The sequence below is a fragment of the Camelus dromedarius genome, chromosome 32, assembly GCF_036321535.1.
Source record: "Camelus dromedarius isolate mCamDro1 chromosome 32, mCamDro1.pat, whole genome shotgun sequence".
Lineage (NCBI taxonomy): Eukaryota > Metazoa > Chordata > Mammalia > Artiodactyla > Camelidae > Camelus > Camelus dromedarius.
In genome coordinates this window covers 14,231,360-14,249,451 of record NC_087467.1, presented here as the reverse complement: position 1 = coordinate 14,249,451, position 18,092 = coordinate 14,231,360, and the positions used below count along the sequence as shown (strand labels likewise).

Here is an 18,092-nt window from a genome sequence, read left to right as displayed (position 1 = left end):
TGAAGACTGCACTGGTTCTGCAGGAGGGTGCTGAGAATCTCCCAGTTTCAAGTGCATGGTGCCCTAACATGTTAGTCATCTAGATTTTGTTTCCTTTTGTAGGTAATATGCACCATGGCCTCTTAAATGTGCATCATTAGCTGCCATTATTAGCCAGTAAAGAAAACACAATCAGCCTTAATTCCCCACCTGCTAAGTGAACCTTGGGCAGATGTCAGCGCCAGCTACAGCTGCAACAACTCTAATTACTGGTCCACGCGTTGTCTCCCTCCAGGATCGTGGAGCCCATTTTGAATCCTCTTTGTATCCCTCATCACAGAGCAAATAATTGAAAATGTCCACTTACACTGCTGCTACTAATCTAATTGTTTTGGTATCTGGTTAAACCCAACTTGGCATATTCTGGTGTATATTATATGGCAAAGTTATCCTCTACCCATATCACCCCTCCCCTATTAAGGGGTGCTAGGCTGTTGCACTGGACCTTGTCCCAATCTTTCAACAGTTTAATTTCACTGAGTCTGGGTAACCGATTGTGCTAGGTTCTTGAGGGAACTAGCCCCACAAACATGGCTTTGATTTTGCTCACCCCTCCCCCCATTCGCAGCTGCAGGGGCCCAGGTACAACTTGTTAACAATGTTAATGGTGCCAACAATACCTTGACATTTCCCCCCCTCCTCAAGTAACAGGGGCAGAGAGAACTGGGTCTGGCTACCTTCTTCATTTGGAGGGGTACAGGCTGTCTGCTAAGTATTGCCCTCTTGGCTTCCTTCCCTTGTTGACTAGATTGTTTCAGGACTTTGGGAGCGGATCGTTCTGCAGAGCCAAAGTTCAAGCAGCTTGCAAGCGCTGGGCATATTGTCAGCTCCAGTGACCACACGATGTATGGCCAGGGGTTCCTCTCTGGCAAGAGGCCCATGTGAGCCACATGGCCAGTCTAGTCCCTAAGACTGTACTGTACTGTTAGAGGGCACTGCTCATCAAAACACACACATATACATACACAGAAGTTTATTACAGAACACATAAGCACCTCTGTCACTGGGGATCTGACACTCAGTGCTGGCTCAGTGGAACCTATAACCTATGGCAATGCTGATGTTTGAAAAGAACACTATTTTAAATCCCAGAGTGCTTGGACTTAAAAAAAAAATTGGTCAACTTGTCAGATCCTTCTCAGATCACATGAAGGCAATGATTCCTCCGTTACAAAGTATTGTTTCCCAGGGCCGAGAATCATCCACTTTCTGGCTTCTTTTGCTATTCTGATTTGTGGCTCCAGATGTACTCAAGAATTAGCATGGCTGTGTAACAGTTACACATGACAGCCAAGCAGTGACAACAATTCAAATTATTCTTACATTTGTATAGATGACTGTTGGGACTACTGTATGGATTTAGATATTTATGTAAGGGATGGAAAAAAATCACAAAATAAATGATAGCAACTTATATGATGAAATTACATTATTTTGTAATATTTTCTGTGATCATGTATCTTACTGATCCCACTATAATGCTAGAGATGAGATTTAAAATTCATGGGTAATCTCGAAACCTGAATATCGCTTTTTAAAAAAACAATTTCAGTGCTATATGCTTTGGCAAAGTGTCTTCAGATTGAATTTAATGAAGTGCACTTTAAGAACTACAATGATTTAAGAACGGTGGTTTAATTTGACATTAAGAACATAATCTTTACTGCAGCAACATATATAGTGATTTTTCTAAAATAAAGGTGAGAAAAATAAATTTATGGGAAAACACAAAAATTGATTTACAGAGTGTTTGTCTCCATAATACTACCCACTGATCCACCACCAGCCCATCATTAGAATTTTGACAGTAAATTCAGACATCTTTGGCGTTTTACTGACTTTCAGTCATATAGAACCCACAGCTTTACACTTATTTTTGTTTCATAGGTATGAAAGTATAATTGTAAGGGTTAGAGGAGAACACATCGCGCAAATGTTGGTGGCGGGCCGGGGAGGGTGGGTGCCGGACCCAGGAGCTCTTCAACGCGAGGCTCGCGGCAGCTGCGGGGCAGGTGCCCGGGGCCCCGCCCCCACCGCCCACATCCTCGGGGATTGGCTGCCACAGGCTAGTGGGCGGCCCCAGGGAGAGTATGAAGTTGGGGCACGCGCGCGCCGGCTGCGTGGGGTTTAAAGCACGCGGGGGAAAAGACACCGCGCGCTCTCGCTGCGGCTCAGCCCGAGTTCCGCGTCCTCTCTCCGAACCCGCTCGCCCTCTTCAGCTTCCCCGCGCCGCCGCGGGTCCGGCCCTTTTGGAGGAGGAAGTCGAGGGCCGGGCCAAGGGGCCTCGCGCGTGTTGGAGCAGGCTCGGCGCGCTGGCCCCGGGCGCCGGGCGAGGGGCTCGGTGTGAGGGCCAGGGCCCCGGGCTGCAGGAAGCAGGGGCAGCGGGGACTCGGGCCCGGCTCCGCTCAGTTAGAGATACCCGGAAACGGATTCCGCTCCGGTGGCGGCGCGAGCCGGGCGTCTCGGAGGGAGCGGGCGGGCGGACGGCTGCTGAGTAATCCCCGCGGCGGCGGGAGGCGACGGCCGGGCGCCCACATCCCCCGCCGCGCTGCAGCCCGGCCCCAGCTCCTCCCTCCGCGCCCCGCCCGCTCGCCGCGCCCCTCCCCCGCGCCCGCTCCGCCGAGCTCGGGGCAGGTAGAGCGGGGCTCCGGGCGCGCGCGGGGGCCGCAGCGGCTGCCACCCTACCTCGCCTGGCTCCTGCGCACAGCCTCGGGCGCCCATGGCCGGCTCGGAGCAGCAGCGGCCGCGGCGGCGGGACGACGGAGACGCGGCAGCGGCGGCACCCCTGCAGGACGCGGAGCTGGCCCTGGCCGGCATCAACATGCTGCTCAACAACGGCTTTAGGGAGTCGGACCAGCTTTTCAAACAATACAGGTGATCGACGCGCCCCGCTCCCCCGCCCCGGCCCAGGCGCTTCCCTCTGCGGCCGGTCCCAGAAGCCCCCTCCCCCTCCCGTCGGACACTAATCCCTGTCCCCATCCCCGCTCCCCGGGTCGCGTCCCTCGGCCTGAGCTGCAGCCGGCAGCCTTGCGCCTTTGCCACATCTCCCCTTCCCTCCCCCCACCCCTGCTCGGTGGTCTTTCCCCGCGCGTCCTCCCTGCTGCCGCAGTCCCCCCTCACTTTCTCCGGGCCTCGCCCTGCAAGAGGGGCGCCCGGTCTTTGTCCGATTCTCCCTCTTGGGCCACCCCGCACCCCGCCCCCAGCCGCCGGTTCTGGAGCTTGTTGGCTTTGAGACCTGGAACCGGATGCGATTTGAGGCAGCAGCGAGCCTGGGACTTGCAGGGTTGTGACTCCGGCTCGCGTGCTGCCGGAACAGCCTTTGTGACATGGACCACACCAGCTGCATCGTGTCTGTTTCTTGTGCCTCGCGTTACTTTGCATCATTGTGCATTCCAAACGCCTTTGTTTGAAAACAGATATGCGTGACTGCCTGGCCGTGCAGGAATTAAAAAAAAAAAAAAAAACTCAGTCGAACTTCGCTTGCTCACCTCTCTGCCTGTCTTGTGAAACAGTCTCCAAAATGAGTTGCTAATGCCTGTCAAGCGAGCGTATTTATGATGGTTTTCTCTAACTTGAGGGAAGCAGAAAATGGAGGGATTTTAAGTGTACGTAAGGGGGGGGAAGCACACGTGTGCATAATTGTTCATCTTTTAAATGAAGCAAAACTGAAACCTGGTAGCTTTCTCGCGGGTGTGGGAGGAGCCTTCAGTTTCTTTGGGGACCAGAAGCATCTGTTTCTGGTTTAGGAAGATTGTGATTTGCCCTTTGAGTGTTGACAGGACGCAAGGATGTTGATTAGCGGCTTATTTGTAAATGTTTACGGGCCATATGCTGCGCGCTGTTTTAGACCCGGTCGTTTGGTGGGAGTTAGAGGACCCATGTGCAGCTGTGGCTGAGTGCGACTGTAAAGAAATGAGAGGGTGGGATACAGACGTCTGGGAAGTTTTCAGACCTAAAGGAATGGTGGTTTCTACCGGTGGGAGCTTCCGCATGCTTGATGGCAAAGCAAGTATCTCACAACTATAAACTTTTCGCAAAGACATTTTACTTTTAAATCAGTTTTTTAAAATCTGCAAATGGAGACTTCTTAGCTTTATCCAGAACATTTTATTTTTAAAGCATACAAGTCAGATTTCAAGCTGCAGTTTCATCAGGGCTTTTCAGAGGATAGATTTGAAAGACTTACGGGTCCCACAGTCTCATATAGGTTTGTTTTTAGCAACATGAGAATGTATTTCGTGAAAAAAAAAAACTTCGTATGCTGTGCTGTTTCTTGGACTACTTTGTATGAGAGAGGGATGGAGAAAGTCTTAGAGTCAAGTTTATTTTCTTTAGTTTTTGATCAAGATATGGTGCTTGCTGATCTCCATACTTCTTGCTTTGTTATTTTCAGATTTTTTTTTATTGAAATGTAGTTGATTTACAATGTTATATTAGTTTCAGGTGTACAATATAGTGATTCAGTATTTTTATAGATTATACTCCATTTAAACTTACTATAAAATATTGGTTCTATTCGCTGTAGTGTACATTACATCTTTGTGTATTCTCAGATTTTAAAGTTTCTTATTAAAATGACTGCGTGACGTTTTAAGTGAATGAAGCAGCTGCAGTTACGAAATGTTAATCTTTTTCTTCTAAACAGCTTTAAGGTACTTAAATACTACCCCGTGGTTCCCATATATTGAAAGTATGAAATATCTCATTTTGCCTCATTTAGACAATTCTGTGCACTGTTACTAGGGGGCAGATTATGAGTGATAGGAAAACTCTCCTCACAGCAAGAGCAGAGAGATCCACCTTGAAAGGTTTCTGTGGATGTGTTGGGGGCGAGGGGAGGAGGAGGAGGCAGCGTCCGGGGAGGATGTACATTGTATACCTAGGAGCTATCTGCTTGTATTTTGAAATGGGAACTGAGGGTAAAGAAGGACAAGCTACCGTAGTATCTGTTCTCTGCCAAGCACGGTGCCAGATGTGTTCCCTTTCATTCTCACTAGCCTAGTGACCACAAAAGAGTGCGGTGTATTTTATCATGACCACGTGATAGTGAGGGGACTCCAGCCTCGGTGTTTAGCGTGGACCAGGACACAGGCACTGTGGTTCTAAATCCAGGGCTCGTTTCATTATACCATTCTACCTGTCTCGCTCAGTTGATTCTATTTTGTAATTTGCCCTGTGACTGTTTTTCAGCAGCTTAAACTTTCTTAGGTGTGGATGGTGGTAGCATTATCCTGTCAGCTTTCCCTTTATCAGGGCTGCTGCCTTAGTTTTGCCACTTTTTGTACCTGCTGACTTCGGTTTCTCAAAATTTTCTTCCTTGGGAGCAGCGCACGTGGTAGCGTGGTGGCTAGTAGTAGAAGAACCCACAGTAGCTGGTGCAGTGTAAACCCTCCAGACACACTAACTAGCTCTTGTACTCGATGCCTTCCCCCAGTGTTGCAGGTCTTTCTCCTTGACGACGTAGTTGAGTAGAAGACAAGTTGTCCTGAATGCAGGCAGCCTTCAGAGTTAGCCTCACATGATGCATTGGGAAGACTTTAGATCCTATTATGTATTTGGACACTTCCCTTCCAGTTCCAGAGTTGAGTGGCCTGCTGGAAAGCTCCGTGACTTCATCCTAAGTGTTAGAGGAACACCTCTAGCTCAGTTTATCCGCAGAAGAGAGAACACTTTGGTTTCTCTCCTTTCTTAGGATTCTTTTGTCACAACCACCCTTCCCCTTCTAGTAAACATTCTGGACTCTTACTACAGTTTAACAATAGAAACATATTTTGTACCTAGTGTAACAGTAACATTTTTATTAAAGCAAGGTCATCTCATGCCACATTACTAAGGTGATAAAAGTTTCACCAACAGCTGTCTAATGAGAAATGGTTACTTCATAGAAACAGATGACTGAAGGCCGTTCTGAATTAGTAGAAAGCCCAGATTGTATAATTTGGATATCTTTCATAAAGGAATTAGAAATAAGTACAGTAGAGGCTTTGTGTCGGGATAGAAGACACTCCACAGTTGGGATTTCAGGTCGCAGCTGCCAGTTCTGTCGTAACTGTAGTAGCATTGTAACGGGCTGCCCTGTGGCTGAGGCTGAGCCCACATCATGCACTTGGAGATGTGTTCCCAGGGGTTGGGACAGATTGATGCTGCTTTGAGCCCAGGGATATACCTTTCTAAGTTTGTGATCTTGACCACCTGAAACCCCATTCCCACGTTGGTCTAGGGGCTCAGAGCTCTCATCCAGCACTGCTCACTCCCCTCCTGCACACAAACACACTCTCACTCCTGATGCTCACGTGTGTGCCACACGCTCAGGCCTTTAATACTCAGGCATGTGATGAAATAGGTGGTGGTTATGCGCATGGGACAGGCACTCGAGTTTTAGGGATTGAGGTGCAGGTTAGTTTGACTGGTTGGGAGGCTGGGAGACAGAGCCATGGCCTACGGTGGCCTGTTGGGGTGAAGAGAGGCCACTTGTAGCTCCGCTTGAAGGAAAATTTTACGGAGGGACTGATGCCTCAGTGTCGGGTGAGTAAGTGGAGGAAGGAGGTGGGTGAGGGGAGGGGGGAGGGTGTGAGAGGCGGTGGGTGGAAATGGAACCCTAGGACACGAGACGGAAAAAACCCGCGTGGAGGCGAGAAACGGCATCCGGAGAAGAGGGGTGAGGGCTGCTCTGTGTTATTAGGTTGTCGCATTGCATGGTTTTTCTACACTTGCTGTTTGCCTCCCAGACCTGCTGGCTGGTCCATGTTTCCTGTGAGCGCTGCCTTCCAGGGTGTCTGGTGAGCTCGCTCTGCCTGACCCTCGTCCTCTTCAGTGTGGCCCTCACATCTGTCCTCAACATGCGGCTGCTCGTGCCTCAGGGTCCTGTTGTCACCATCTTTTTCTCTTTTTGGCTTGAGACACTACTTTTTTAATCAGGACCAGCGGGAGAGGTGAGACACACTGAACTCTGGTTACAGGAGATGTTTGGAGCTTTGTGGTTCTTATTTCACTGGCCTGGTGTTTACTCTCCCTCATCCCCCTGAGGCCCCCACCTCCATCCCCTGCTTCAACTCCTGGCATTTTTTTTGGACCCTAAAGCACCTGCAGTGTTTACCACTGCCAACACGACTGCGACTTTCTGGAAAATAGAGAACTGTAGCAAGTTGCAGTTAGCAGTTGTCAACTCAAACAGAAAGCACAGAATGGTTAGAGTGAACGATCGCTGATGATAAATATGCGTAAATAAGGGCTTGATGTAGAATTAGGGCATGGTTGTGTTATGAATTGTGGTTTTTCCTTTCCATTTTAAAGTATAAAAATGGCAAAAATGTGTTAACAACAAAAAGCAAGAAAATTTCATGGTGAGTAACATGTATTGTTTAAAATGAATGTATGAATCCTAAATTGTTTAACACACAACAAAGCCCTGTGTCATATGGCCATTAATTTCAGAGCCAGTCTTACGGTAGAGAAGGCTCAGTGTGATCCGGGGATTGCAACTACACCCCGTGGACCAGATCTGGCTGGGTGCTTTTGTGAATAAGGTTTTACTGGGACACAGCCAGACTCACTGGGTTACATCTCTCTGTGAAGACATGAATAGCAGTGACAGGGCACACAGCCTGCAAAGCCTGCAATATTTACTCTCCAGCCCCTTAAAGTTTAAGGACCCCTGGTACAAGCCATCATTCTCCCTAGGAAAACTCCCAAAGGCTTGCGCCGGAGCCCTGAGCCGGCAGGCGCCCGCGCCCAGCGCTGTGCGGTGCCGTCGGGGAGCGTGCCAGCCCCGTGTTCTCTGCAGGGTCTGGCTGCTCAGTCTGGAGGGTGAGTCCATGGGTGCAGAAATGCGGGGAACGAAGCGCCAGGGAGCAGAAGTGGTGTGAGGGACCTGGCGGGGGAGGAGACTCAGCTGCTGCCCTTTTCCATCCTCCTTGACTCAGTGGTGCGTTTCTAAAGACTCGTATATTGTTGTTCCAACTATTGCGGTGTCTTAAAATGTCCAAGTGAAAGATTCTTAAAAATTCATTTGGCTTGATCGGAATTTTTTTAAAAAATGCAACTACCTATAGAACAATGGGAGAGTTTATGTAGGAAGTTACCAGAAAACAAGTGACTACCTGTACAGCAGGTGTGTGTGTGTGTGTGCGTGCGGGGGGTGGGGCGTGAGGCCCTCTCTGTACCATGAAACCACCTGTGGACCCCCTGACACACTGTGTTTCAGACGTCTAGACCTTTTGTACAGACTCTTAGCTCCTAAAAGTCCATTTTCACACTCCAGTCTCCTCTGCCAGGGTCACACTCCTACTTGCCCGGCAAGAGCAGGGAGAGTTTGAAGAGGCTGGTGGCCGAGGACTCCAGGCAGAGGGAGAGGAGGACCGAGAGGAGATGGCTGTTATTTCAAAACCGTGCTTGGCGCCGGCTCTTCCCCTGTCAAGGGGGTGGAGTTCCCCGGGAGGAACTCACCTCTGTCTTAGACTTTTTCCACCACTTGCTCTGTTCCCTAAATTTACAGTATGCTGTTCAGCTGGAAATGTAGGTCAAATTTGGGCTTGAATAGGCCTTCGTGAGCTAACCAGGGGATCTAGTCACCACTTAAAGCCTTATTATTTGGAGAAATATATTCCAGTTTCTGAACAGGTGCCTTTGTGGGCTTTTTTTTTGAGGGATAGTTAACTTACAACGTACTCATTTCAGGCGTACAGCAAAATGGCCTTGACATTTGTGTATATTGTGCAGCGATCACGACAATAAGTCTTGTTAACATGTGTCACCATAGATAGTTACAAAAACATGTTACGGAAAGCTGTTCATAAATTTGCCGTGTGTAAGTTGTGTCAATGCCTTCCTGACCTCTGGCTTGAGGACCGAGGTGGGGCTCTTTGTGTGAAAGGTGGTTGATGGTTTGCCGTCTCCGCCCTTTTTCCCCTGACTAAGGTTACTTTCTCCATCTCTTCCTTCTTGCTCAAGAATTTCAGAGCACAAGAAATACACAACTGGGAAGTACCTTGTCTCACAGGAAAACGGTCCTTTATGACGGAGAAGGCCCCTCAAGAGTGTCTGCCGTGTGCAGGACACAAAGGTGAGAGGCAGATCCCTGCTCCAAGGAGGCATTGCTCACTTAATACCTTTACAGAGAGTCACTTTAACACCTGGTCTTGTCCAGAGCTATAACATCTCTGACATCACTAGTTTAGGTGACTTATTGTTTCTGAGACGCATGAAAATATTTGCATGGTGGTGGATGCTGGATGCTGCCTTCTCTGTGCCTGGCCACACACCAGCACTCCCTGGATATTAATCCCCCTTCAGTCCTCCCCACTGCTCTGTGAGGGGTGTCTGGTCTCCTCCCTCCTACAGCGGGAGGCGGGGGACACGGGATGACCTGCCCAGGGTTTCACAGTAGGTGGGGAGCTGGGTTTGAACCCGGGGTGTCTGGCTGCAGAGTGTGTGTCTAACCACTCGCTACACTGCCTCGCTGCTGTAACTCTTACACCAGGAGAAGTTTACCTGTGTGCTGCGAATGTCATTTTGGTGTAGGTTTCCCCAGAAACCTGCAAACTACACTCTGACACCCAAAGGCAACTCGAGAAACCACAAGAGAGGTCTGTCTGCAAGGGGGTGTGTCACCCAAGCTTTGGATGCTTTGTGGCTCCCGTCTGGCTCCAGGGTGAAGTCGGAGGTATCGACTTGGCATAGGATGCGCTGTGATCTGGCCTGGCCGCTTCGCTGTCTCCCTCCTGCGTCTTCCCCGCTGGCTGTGCTGGAGCACATTGTATCATCTAACTAGTTCTGAGTGTGGTTCAAGACAGCTCAGATTTCCATGACAAGGCGGTGGCTTCTCCGTGTTCCTGCAGTGTCCCGCCCCTTTACCCAGCACTGGTCATGTACGGTTGTGGTTCATGTGACTGCCTGTCCATGTGGGAGGGTTGAGGTGGGCAGATTTCTTGTCAGGTGTTCTGGCCTCTGAGCTTCCTGGAGTAATGTGGGGTCCAAGAGGTTGTGTAGGCGAGTCAGCACCCCTTTATTTGCAAGTGCAGCTCAGGGGCAGTGACCTTTAGGAGCCTGGATTCCTCTGACTTCTGCATACTGATGTGGCACATCTGGACCCTGTGGAGGTTCTCTGAGTGCCGAGTGGGTGCTCTGCTTCTCAAATGCAGGTAGCAGAACTCCTGTCTGGCCCGTCAGCATCTTCTCTTTGGCGCATCCAGGCTGCCCCGGGGTTAGTGTGGGGCGATGGGGAGCAGAGCTGCTGCTGAGCACAGGCTAGTCTTGACAGGTGCCATCAAAGGGAAGGTGGAGGCTCTGATGCAGTTCCCTGCTTCTGAAGTGGCCACGGGTCTCAGCTGCACCTGGCCCCGGGCAGTTGTAACCATGGGGATTACAATCCTCTTTGAGCTTTATTGTCTGGTCGGGCTGAGGCCCAGCCTCACTGGCTGGCCCTTTTGCTTCTCCCATTAGCCACCTGCAGTGCTCTGGGCTGCCCCTGGGTGGTGGCAGAACATGATCAGGTGTTACCTGCCTCTCTGGCATGAGAAGGCAGAAGACTAGCTTCCCGACTCCACAAATCCCTGCCCTGAATTTCAGGAAGAACTAGTCTCTGGAAAAGCTTGGAGGCTGGGAGGGGACGCTTTCTGGATGGGTGGATCTCGACTCTCTCAGATCTCATGCCCTCTTTTGTAACAGATATTCCGTAATTCCCCTTCTGTGATCCTGGAATGAAACTGGTAAGATGAAATGATGTGCCCGCACGTAGTGTCTAAAAAGTCAGTACGATGCCCAAATAGTATCACAGAGGAAAAGCAAGAAGAAATTCATAATTACGCGTTTGAACATGTAAATGCTCTGCGCACGTTCATCAGAAGATGAGGTTAGATGCCTTGCACCTGTGTATAGTGAGTAAATTTGGATTTAAAACATCCGAAGCCATTCCGTAGCAGAAAAATGAGTAGGTGCACTTTAACATAAAAGAAGTGAGAGACCAAGCTTTCCTGTGTCCGTGAAGAGAAAGCAGGGAAGCCACCTTAATGAGGCAGGATCATGTGCCAAGGCAAAACACTGCTGCAGTGGAGGAAGTGAGGAAGCGTGGCGGTTTTGCAATGAGCCAGGCTGCCTGTGTCAGAGTAACTCCCTGCGTTAGGACATGGGAGGTGTGCTGACAGAGTCTCAGAAAACAGATCTCCCATCTTTTAATTTCTCCCCAAACCAAGTACTTGGGAGACCAGAGCCTTTCATAAATGTCTAGGATTAGAGAGTGAGTTGAAAAAGAAAAATTATAGGGAAATTGGGAGGGAGGGAGGTATGTGACCCCTGGGGACAGTATCAGAGTAAAGTAGAAAAACAAGAATCCAGCCCAACCCCCAATAATTTATGTGCAGTTCTCACGGTATGAAATAAACTTCAGTGTGCTTCCTGTCCTTAATATTAGATAGCTGGCAAAAATGAAATTTATTAAGGAAAATCATTGGTATCCTGTATTTCATGGATCCTTAGCAATTTGGCTTTAAATACATTTAAAGGAACTTCTAATAGCCCTGTGAAATTTTGGTATGTGTTAGCTGCCGATGCAGGCTAGTGTAGCTGTGGTGTGTGGGCAGCTCAGATGCCACGAGCAAATGGTGCTGTTGGTGACAGTTTTCTAACGTTGTGAACAAATCTTGATAAAAGGTGTATTTAAACAGGACTGGAACGATTTTGTTCTTCTGTGTCAACGGAGTTCCATTTTAGAACTAAATAATGGGAAACCGTTTCTTATCCACGTGAATTTCCAGACATTCAGAGGTTGTGCATGACGTGGGTGATACTGGGACTCTCCTGCACCTTGAGGGTGTCTTGGGTCCTTGGCCTGTTCTGCTCCTGTCATTGTGTTGCTCCCAGATGGCCCCTGCAGATTTCCGAAACACCTCCGTTGAGAAGTCATGAGCTTGAGGGTGGCGGGAGCTCCAGATGAAATTTGGTTTGGTCTCGGCAGCTGAAATGCTGGAGCTGCTGGGAACAGCACGGGGCTGGGCCTCTCTGCCTACAGGATGGGAGGGAAGCCCAGGCTGGCAGGGCTGCCTGGAAGGACTGTGCTGGATGAGGAAACGCCCCGTTGCATCTGTGATCCCCCATGCGAGGCAGGGCCCAGGGTAGCGTGCCCCTCCAGTGTTGAGCCCCCTGGATGGGTTATTGCTCCCAAACAGCAGGTCGTCACCCACACACACGGCTGCTTCTAGGGCCCAGACAGCTCCGGGAAGGGACGTCAGCACTGGTTCTTCCATCCTTGCCACGTGGACGGAGAACCACTGAGATCCCTTCCTTCATTCTGTGTGGAGCCAACTTGCAGGACGTGTGTCTTTCCAGCTCAGGTGACTTCATTTCAGAGGCCTAGTCCTCTTGTCCCACCCAGGTTTTCCTAACTTTGAATCTGAGTCTGAACTGGTCCACGTCCTTCCCAGGGATGTGGAAACAAGCTTTTTGCTAAGTAGGTTACACACACACACACATACACACACAGCCAGATCCTCAGGAATCGGGACACAGTTGCCCCAAAGTTAACATAGCCAAGGGGACCACAAAAGTGATTATTCTAAAGTGGGAGAAAATAGGGCAGGATGCTTCACGATGATTTTCTGTACGGTGGTCCTTAGAAGCGGCCAGGAGGAAACACCCCCCCACACGGTGTGGTCTCTGATGGGGTGCCTCGGTAGACAGACAAGCAGAGCTTTCCGTGGTCCCATCCTCAACCCTGCCGTCACCTGCATCCCACATTACCTGTTAGCTCAGCCTGTTCTTGTGTGCTGGATTGTGCCATCATCTTCCTTCTGGGTGGGGCTTTTCTAGGACAATGTGATGCATGCCCTCCCGGGTTCCCAGAGTCAATAAACATTATTCGCTGTTCATCCCACTTTGGCCTCCTTGGCATCTAGATAGATGCCTTTTGCTTTGGAATTCCCTTTCTTGCCTCATCTCTGCATCCTTCAGGGTTTAGATCACTTAGGTTATTCCCCCATAAAGTAACCAAACTGACCTTTAAATGTTTGTATCATTTCATCTATATCACAAGTAAAATTTGGAGTACTATTCTAACAGGACAGAAGATGAGGGAAAACGATATTTTGTATCCCAGTCCAAGTTGAATTTGCTAAATGGCAGATTTAGGTTTTGAGAAGCAATTGTATTAAACTGAAGTCCCGGCTGCATGGCTGCTTTCGGATTGCTTCCAGTATAATGAGTCACTGTCAAGGCTTCAGGTACTTCCCGCCATTCATTTTGAACAGCGAATTGCAAAATCTCATGTTGTCAACTGATCCCTGGAGCAAGAACTTGGTATCGTTGTGTCTTATAAATCGTGCTCACCCTCATCTTTGTTGGGGTCTGAAATAAAGAAGCACATTGAATCCATCAACTCCATACTTGTCTGATGTTGACTCTTGAACCGTCCAAGGCCAGCTGGGGCTGGCTTTTGTATGTCTACAGTTGTTGGAGAAATTGGGCCTCTCACTTTCTTCCACATTATAGCAAGATGTGCATCAACTTAATTGCTCAGAAAAGAGCAATTGAGAGTTTATTATATCTGGAATGCCATTTACTTCAGCGCTCCACCATGGGCATCCACAAGTGTTTTGGTTATTTCTGTACTGATGATTGATGAGACACTCATTCCTTGGATTATTAAAATTACAAGCTGAGCCAGAAATGACTCCTCTTGAAATGTCAGAGGGAAAAAAGGAGCGAAGGGTCATGGGAGGGTGGAAATGGCTGTCTAAAGTAGTTTAGCCAAGTGTTAGGACCTGCTGTGGTGAGATTCTTGTTCTGGAGAAATTACCAATGTACAAATGGCAAGAAATGAGAGGATGGCTTGCATAGGTTTTTCTCTAGCCCTTATGTTTCATCTTGGATCTGAGCTGGGCTTATGAGAGAGGAGTTGAGGTGAACTTGAAATTGTGAGCTTTTCTCCTGATAGATCAATTTGAATTTTATCTCCAAGAAAAACAAAACCTCATCAGAAAGCCATTCTGTTCAGTCTAAATTTATAGTTAAGGAAACTGAATAGTGAAGTCAATGTAAATGAAATTTTCTTGTCCTTTGCTCTACTGAAAACTGAGGGAAAATGTGGGTGCCTTGGTGAGAGGTACTTCCTCATGAAGTTCAGAGTTGCTTACTGAGCCCTGTTTTACTAAAAATTCATTATGAAGCATAAGTCTCTGGTTTCATTTTGAAATGCCTTTTAACTGAAAAATAAAAATCTTAAAATTTCTAAATGCTAAAATAGTGTTTGAATTGCTTGTGTAAACAACTGAGTGTTTAAACCTCAAATAAGTATTCCTACAGTTTGTGGATTATTTACAAAGATGAGAAAGTTAATGAAAACGTTGATCAGTTTTGTTACTTAAATCAGCCTTGTTGAAGGATTGGCTGGAAAGGCTTTTTAGCTGGTTGATAATACGTGGTTTGGATGATCTCTTTGCAAGTTGCTTATCTGTGCTGATTCCACCTGTTATTGGTGTAGAATGGAAATGATTGTGTTGATTGTCTATTTGTATGATTTAAGATAGAGAAGGAACTAAATGTTGATGAGTTAGGAAGATATTTGATATACTTTAATGACACAATTAGGAAAACTTAAAAAAAAATTAAGACTTTATTTAGCCTGAAGTTATTTTCAGAATAAATCAGTAACTCTAAGTGAGCATCGGGCTCTAGCAATAAATGAATATGAATTAGCAAAGCTGGAGAGGAATCGGAATAAAGTAAGAGGGTTCAAGTTTTGTAATCCTTCAGTGGACTTGGTCTTTGCTTGCATTTCCGCACATGCAAAGAATGATACTGAATAATAGAGGGTAATCAGTGCTTACTGTTAACATGCACTGTGGCGCGTTTCATCCCTAATCCCAATTCTCGCTGCAGCCCTGAGGATAAGTATTACCATTATCACTTTGCTTGTGACAAAACGAAGGCTTCCTGAGTTAAAAAGATTGCGAGTGGGAGATCTGCCCCCAGCCCCAGAGTGTATGCTGGTTCCCCTGCTTTCTTGCAAAAGAACCCCATTGACATTGTTTAGCATCACCCAGCAATATTGCAGGTCACTTGTTTCGCCTGATGGTCACCTGCACATCTGCTTGTCTCGTGCTCCCAAGCCCAGTGGGTAGCTCCACTTGAGACAAGGTTATAGACACCAGAAGTCCAGGAGGTCCTCTAGGCACCTCTCTTTACCTTCTGTGTCTCCCAGTTTTCCTTCCTGAATAGCTCTGAATCCATTCACTTCTCTCCATCCCCAGCACCACCTCGTCTGAGCCACCACTCACTTGGACTCACAGCAGAACCCAGCTGGCTTCCTCTTATCCTCTGTGTTCCCCCTCTGCCCCCACCAGAGTGACCTTGAGTCTAGTTATATTGCCCTGCTAAGAACCCTTTCAGCCTCTGATAGGCTGAAAAATGGTCCTCCTAAGAGATACCCATATCTTAAGCCCTGGATCCACAGAGGGTCTCCTTAGATGGCCAGAAAAAGGGTCTTTGAAGACATGATTAAGTTAAAGGTTTTGAGATGGGAAGATTATCCTGATTATCTGGGCGGATAGCCATTCCACCTGGATTGGGTGAATGCAATCACATATCCTTATGAGAGGCAGGCAGAGGGAGATTTTACACACACAGAGGAGACCGTTACAAAAATGGAGCAGAGAGAAGTTCGAAGATATGAGACTTGGCAGCCATTAGCCCGGAGATGGAGGCAGCCACTAGGAGCTGGAGCCATCCACGCATGGTTCTCCCTGGAGCCTCCAAAGGAGCGCAGCCCTGCCCACAACTTGATTTCAGCCCAGTGAGACTGTTCTCAGACTTCTGGCCTCCAGGACTGGGAGAGAAAAAATTTCTGTTGTTCTAAGCTACCAAGTTTGTGATAATTTATTACAGCAGGAAACTAAAATTACCTCCTTCTGCTCTCAGGATTAGGACCAGAGTCTCTGACAGCATCTCTGTGGTGTGGCTTGGCCCTGCGTGGTTTGCCCCTTGGCCGTTTACTACTTTTATCTCTTTTTTCTTATATTTTAGAACAATTTCATTGTGTTCCTTCTAGGCTAGGGCTGTACAGAGCCAAGGAAGCTCATGCTATAAAATAGATTTCTAGCTCCTCTTTTCATGTGGTGGTTTACATAAACATGGAAAAGTAAAAGAGCTTTAAATTGACAATGGTTTTGGTTTTGGTAAGCTTCAGAATGTATATTAATGTTCATTCAAAATGTCACCGCCTCAGCCAGTCATGCCACTTTGTCACCTTATGTTGCTTGCTGTGCTCTTCCTTCCTGTGGTTCTAGCCATCACGGTCACCTTTCAGATTCTTGAAAATTCTCTGAGAACTATATTCCTTTCTTCTGGGATTCTCACCTCAGTTTGTAATTGTACATAGTTAGCACTTGACTTGCGTGGTTCTAATAGGCATGGATTTCAGTTACCAGAGGTTAGTTAAATAACTGGTCCCCCTGTGAGGTGGGTCACATTTCAGTTTCACTTGTGTATCAGCTGTGAGTAACTGCACACAAGCTGCCGGCCCTTCCGCCCACAAATCATCACAGATGTAACAGATGCACATCACTTCTTTCAGAGTCCGCCTGTGATTGGTCCCTGCGCGTTTCTTACTCAGTTCCCGCACAAACGGCCAAGTATGTTATTGTTTCCTCCTTGTCTCATGGTGGTAAACCCACATGACATTTTATGAAAAACGGCTATTTGAAAGAGGGATTTGCCCCACAGAGATGAAGGTGCAGCAAAGAAAAAGGTGATAATGCAGGAAGTGAAATTCGAATCAAATAAGAACGGAATTTGAGAAGGAATAGCTGACCTGGGATTACTGACCCTGCCGTCGTTTGCGACTCCCCGTGCGCACCCACGGGTGCCCAGTGGGCACGAGCTTATCAACCCAAAGCAGGGAAGTAGTTGTTAGGAAAAAGATGAGGATGTCCCAGGGCAGATGAGGTATGTAAAAGCGTCACAATAAAGGAATCTCAGATACACTTGACAACCTCGAAAGCACAGAGGTTGAAATGCGGAAGCTGATCCAGAGGTAGGAAGCAGCATGCCAGTTCAGCAAGGCATGGTAGCAAAAACGCTTGCTCTGTGTCATGAGTTACACGACAAGAAGAAAGCAAGCACCGTTCTAACACTCTTGATACATTTTTTAGAGAAGTAAAATACTTGAATGCTTAATGTTTCGAATGTTTTAAATTATAGGCAGGCTACTAAGTAAATGTGAGTTTCAGTATTGTTTCATTTTCCTATACACTTATAACTGATAGTATGTTTTTAATGTTTAAAACTTTCAAATTGGAATATACGTAAGAGAAATTATCATTTAAACCATTTTTAAGAGTATAGTTCAGTGGCATTAAGTACATGGTTGTCCAACTGTCACCACCATCCATCTCCAGAACTTGAATCTCCCCAAACTGAAACTCTGTGTCCATTCCTTCCTCCCTTCAGCCTTTGGGAACCACCCGTGTACTTTCTGTCTCCCTGGATCTGATGACTCTAGGAACTGTATATAAATGGAATCACACCATGGTTGTCCTTTTTTGACTGGCTTATTCACTTAGCATAATGTCTTTAAGATCATTCATGATATAACACGTATTAGAATCTCCTTTCTTCTTAAGGCAGAATAGTATCCATAGTGTGTGTGTTTATCACACTTTGTTTATCCATTCATCCACCATCAAAGGACACTTGGGTTGCTTCTGTGTTTTAGCTATTGTGAATAATGCTGCTGTGAACATGAGTATACAAATGTCTCTCTGCAGCCTTGTGTTTAGTTTGGAGGGTATATACCCAAAGTAGAATTTCTGGATCATATGGTAATCCTATATTTAATTTTTTGAAGAACTGCCATGCTGTTTCCCATAGTGGTGGCCCCATTTTGCATTCTTATCAACAGTACGTGAGTTACAATTTCTCAGCATGCTCTCTTTTTTTTTTTTCTTCTTCTTTTTTCAATTAGCCATCCTAATGGGTGTGAAGTGATATTCCATTGTGGTCTTGATTTTTAATTCCCTCATGATTAGTGATGTTGAGCATCTTTTCATGTGGTTATTGGCCATTTG

The 18,092-nt window shown here is 47.3% G+C and overlaps 1 protein-coding gene across 1 annotated transcript in view; it reads left to right on the top strand.

Moving 5' to 3' along the window:
- Nucleotides 1-2,153: 2,153 nt before the first annotated feature.
- The window catches only part of TTC39C (tetratricopeptide repeat domain 39C), an 83,201-nt gene continuing 67,262 nt past the window's right edge, over nucleotides 2,154-18,092 (top strand). The window contains exon 1 of the mRNA XM_031439058.2: nucleotides 2,154-2,913. Within this exon, the coding sequence (XP_031294918.2) occupies nucleotides 2,759-2,913 (155 nt within the window). The 5' untranslated portion in view covers nucleotides 2,154-2,758. The remainder of the gene's footprint in view (nucleotides 2,914-18,092) is intronic.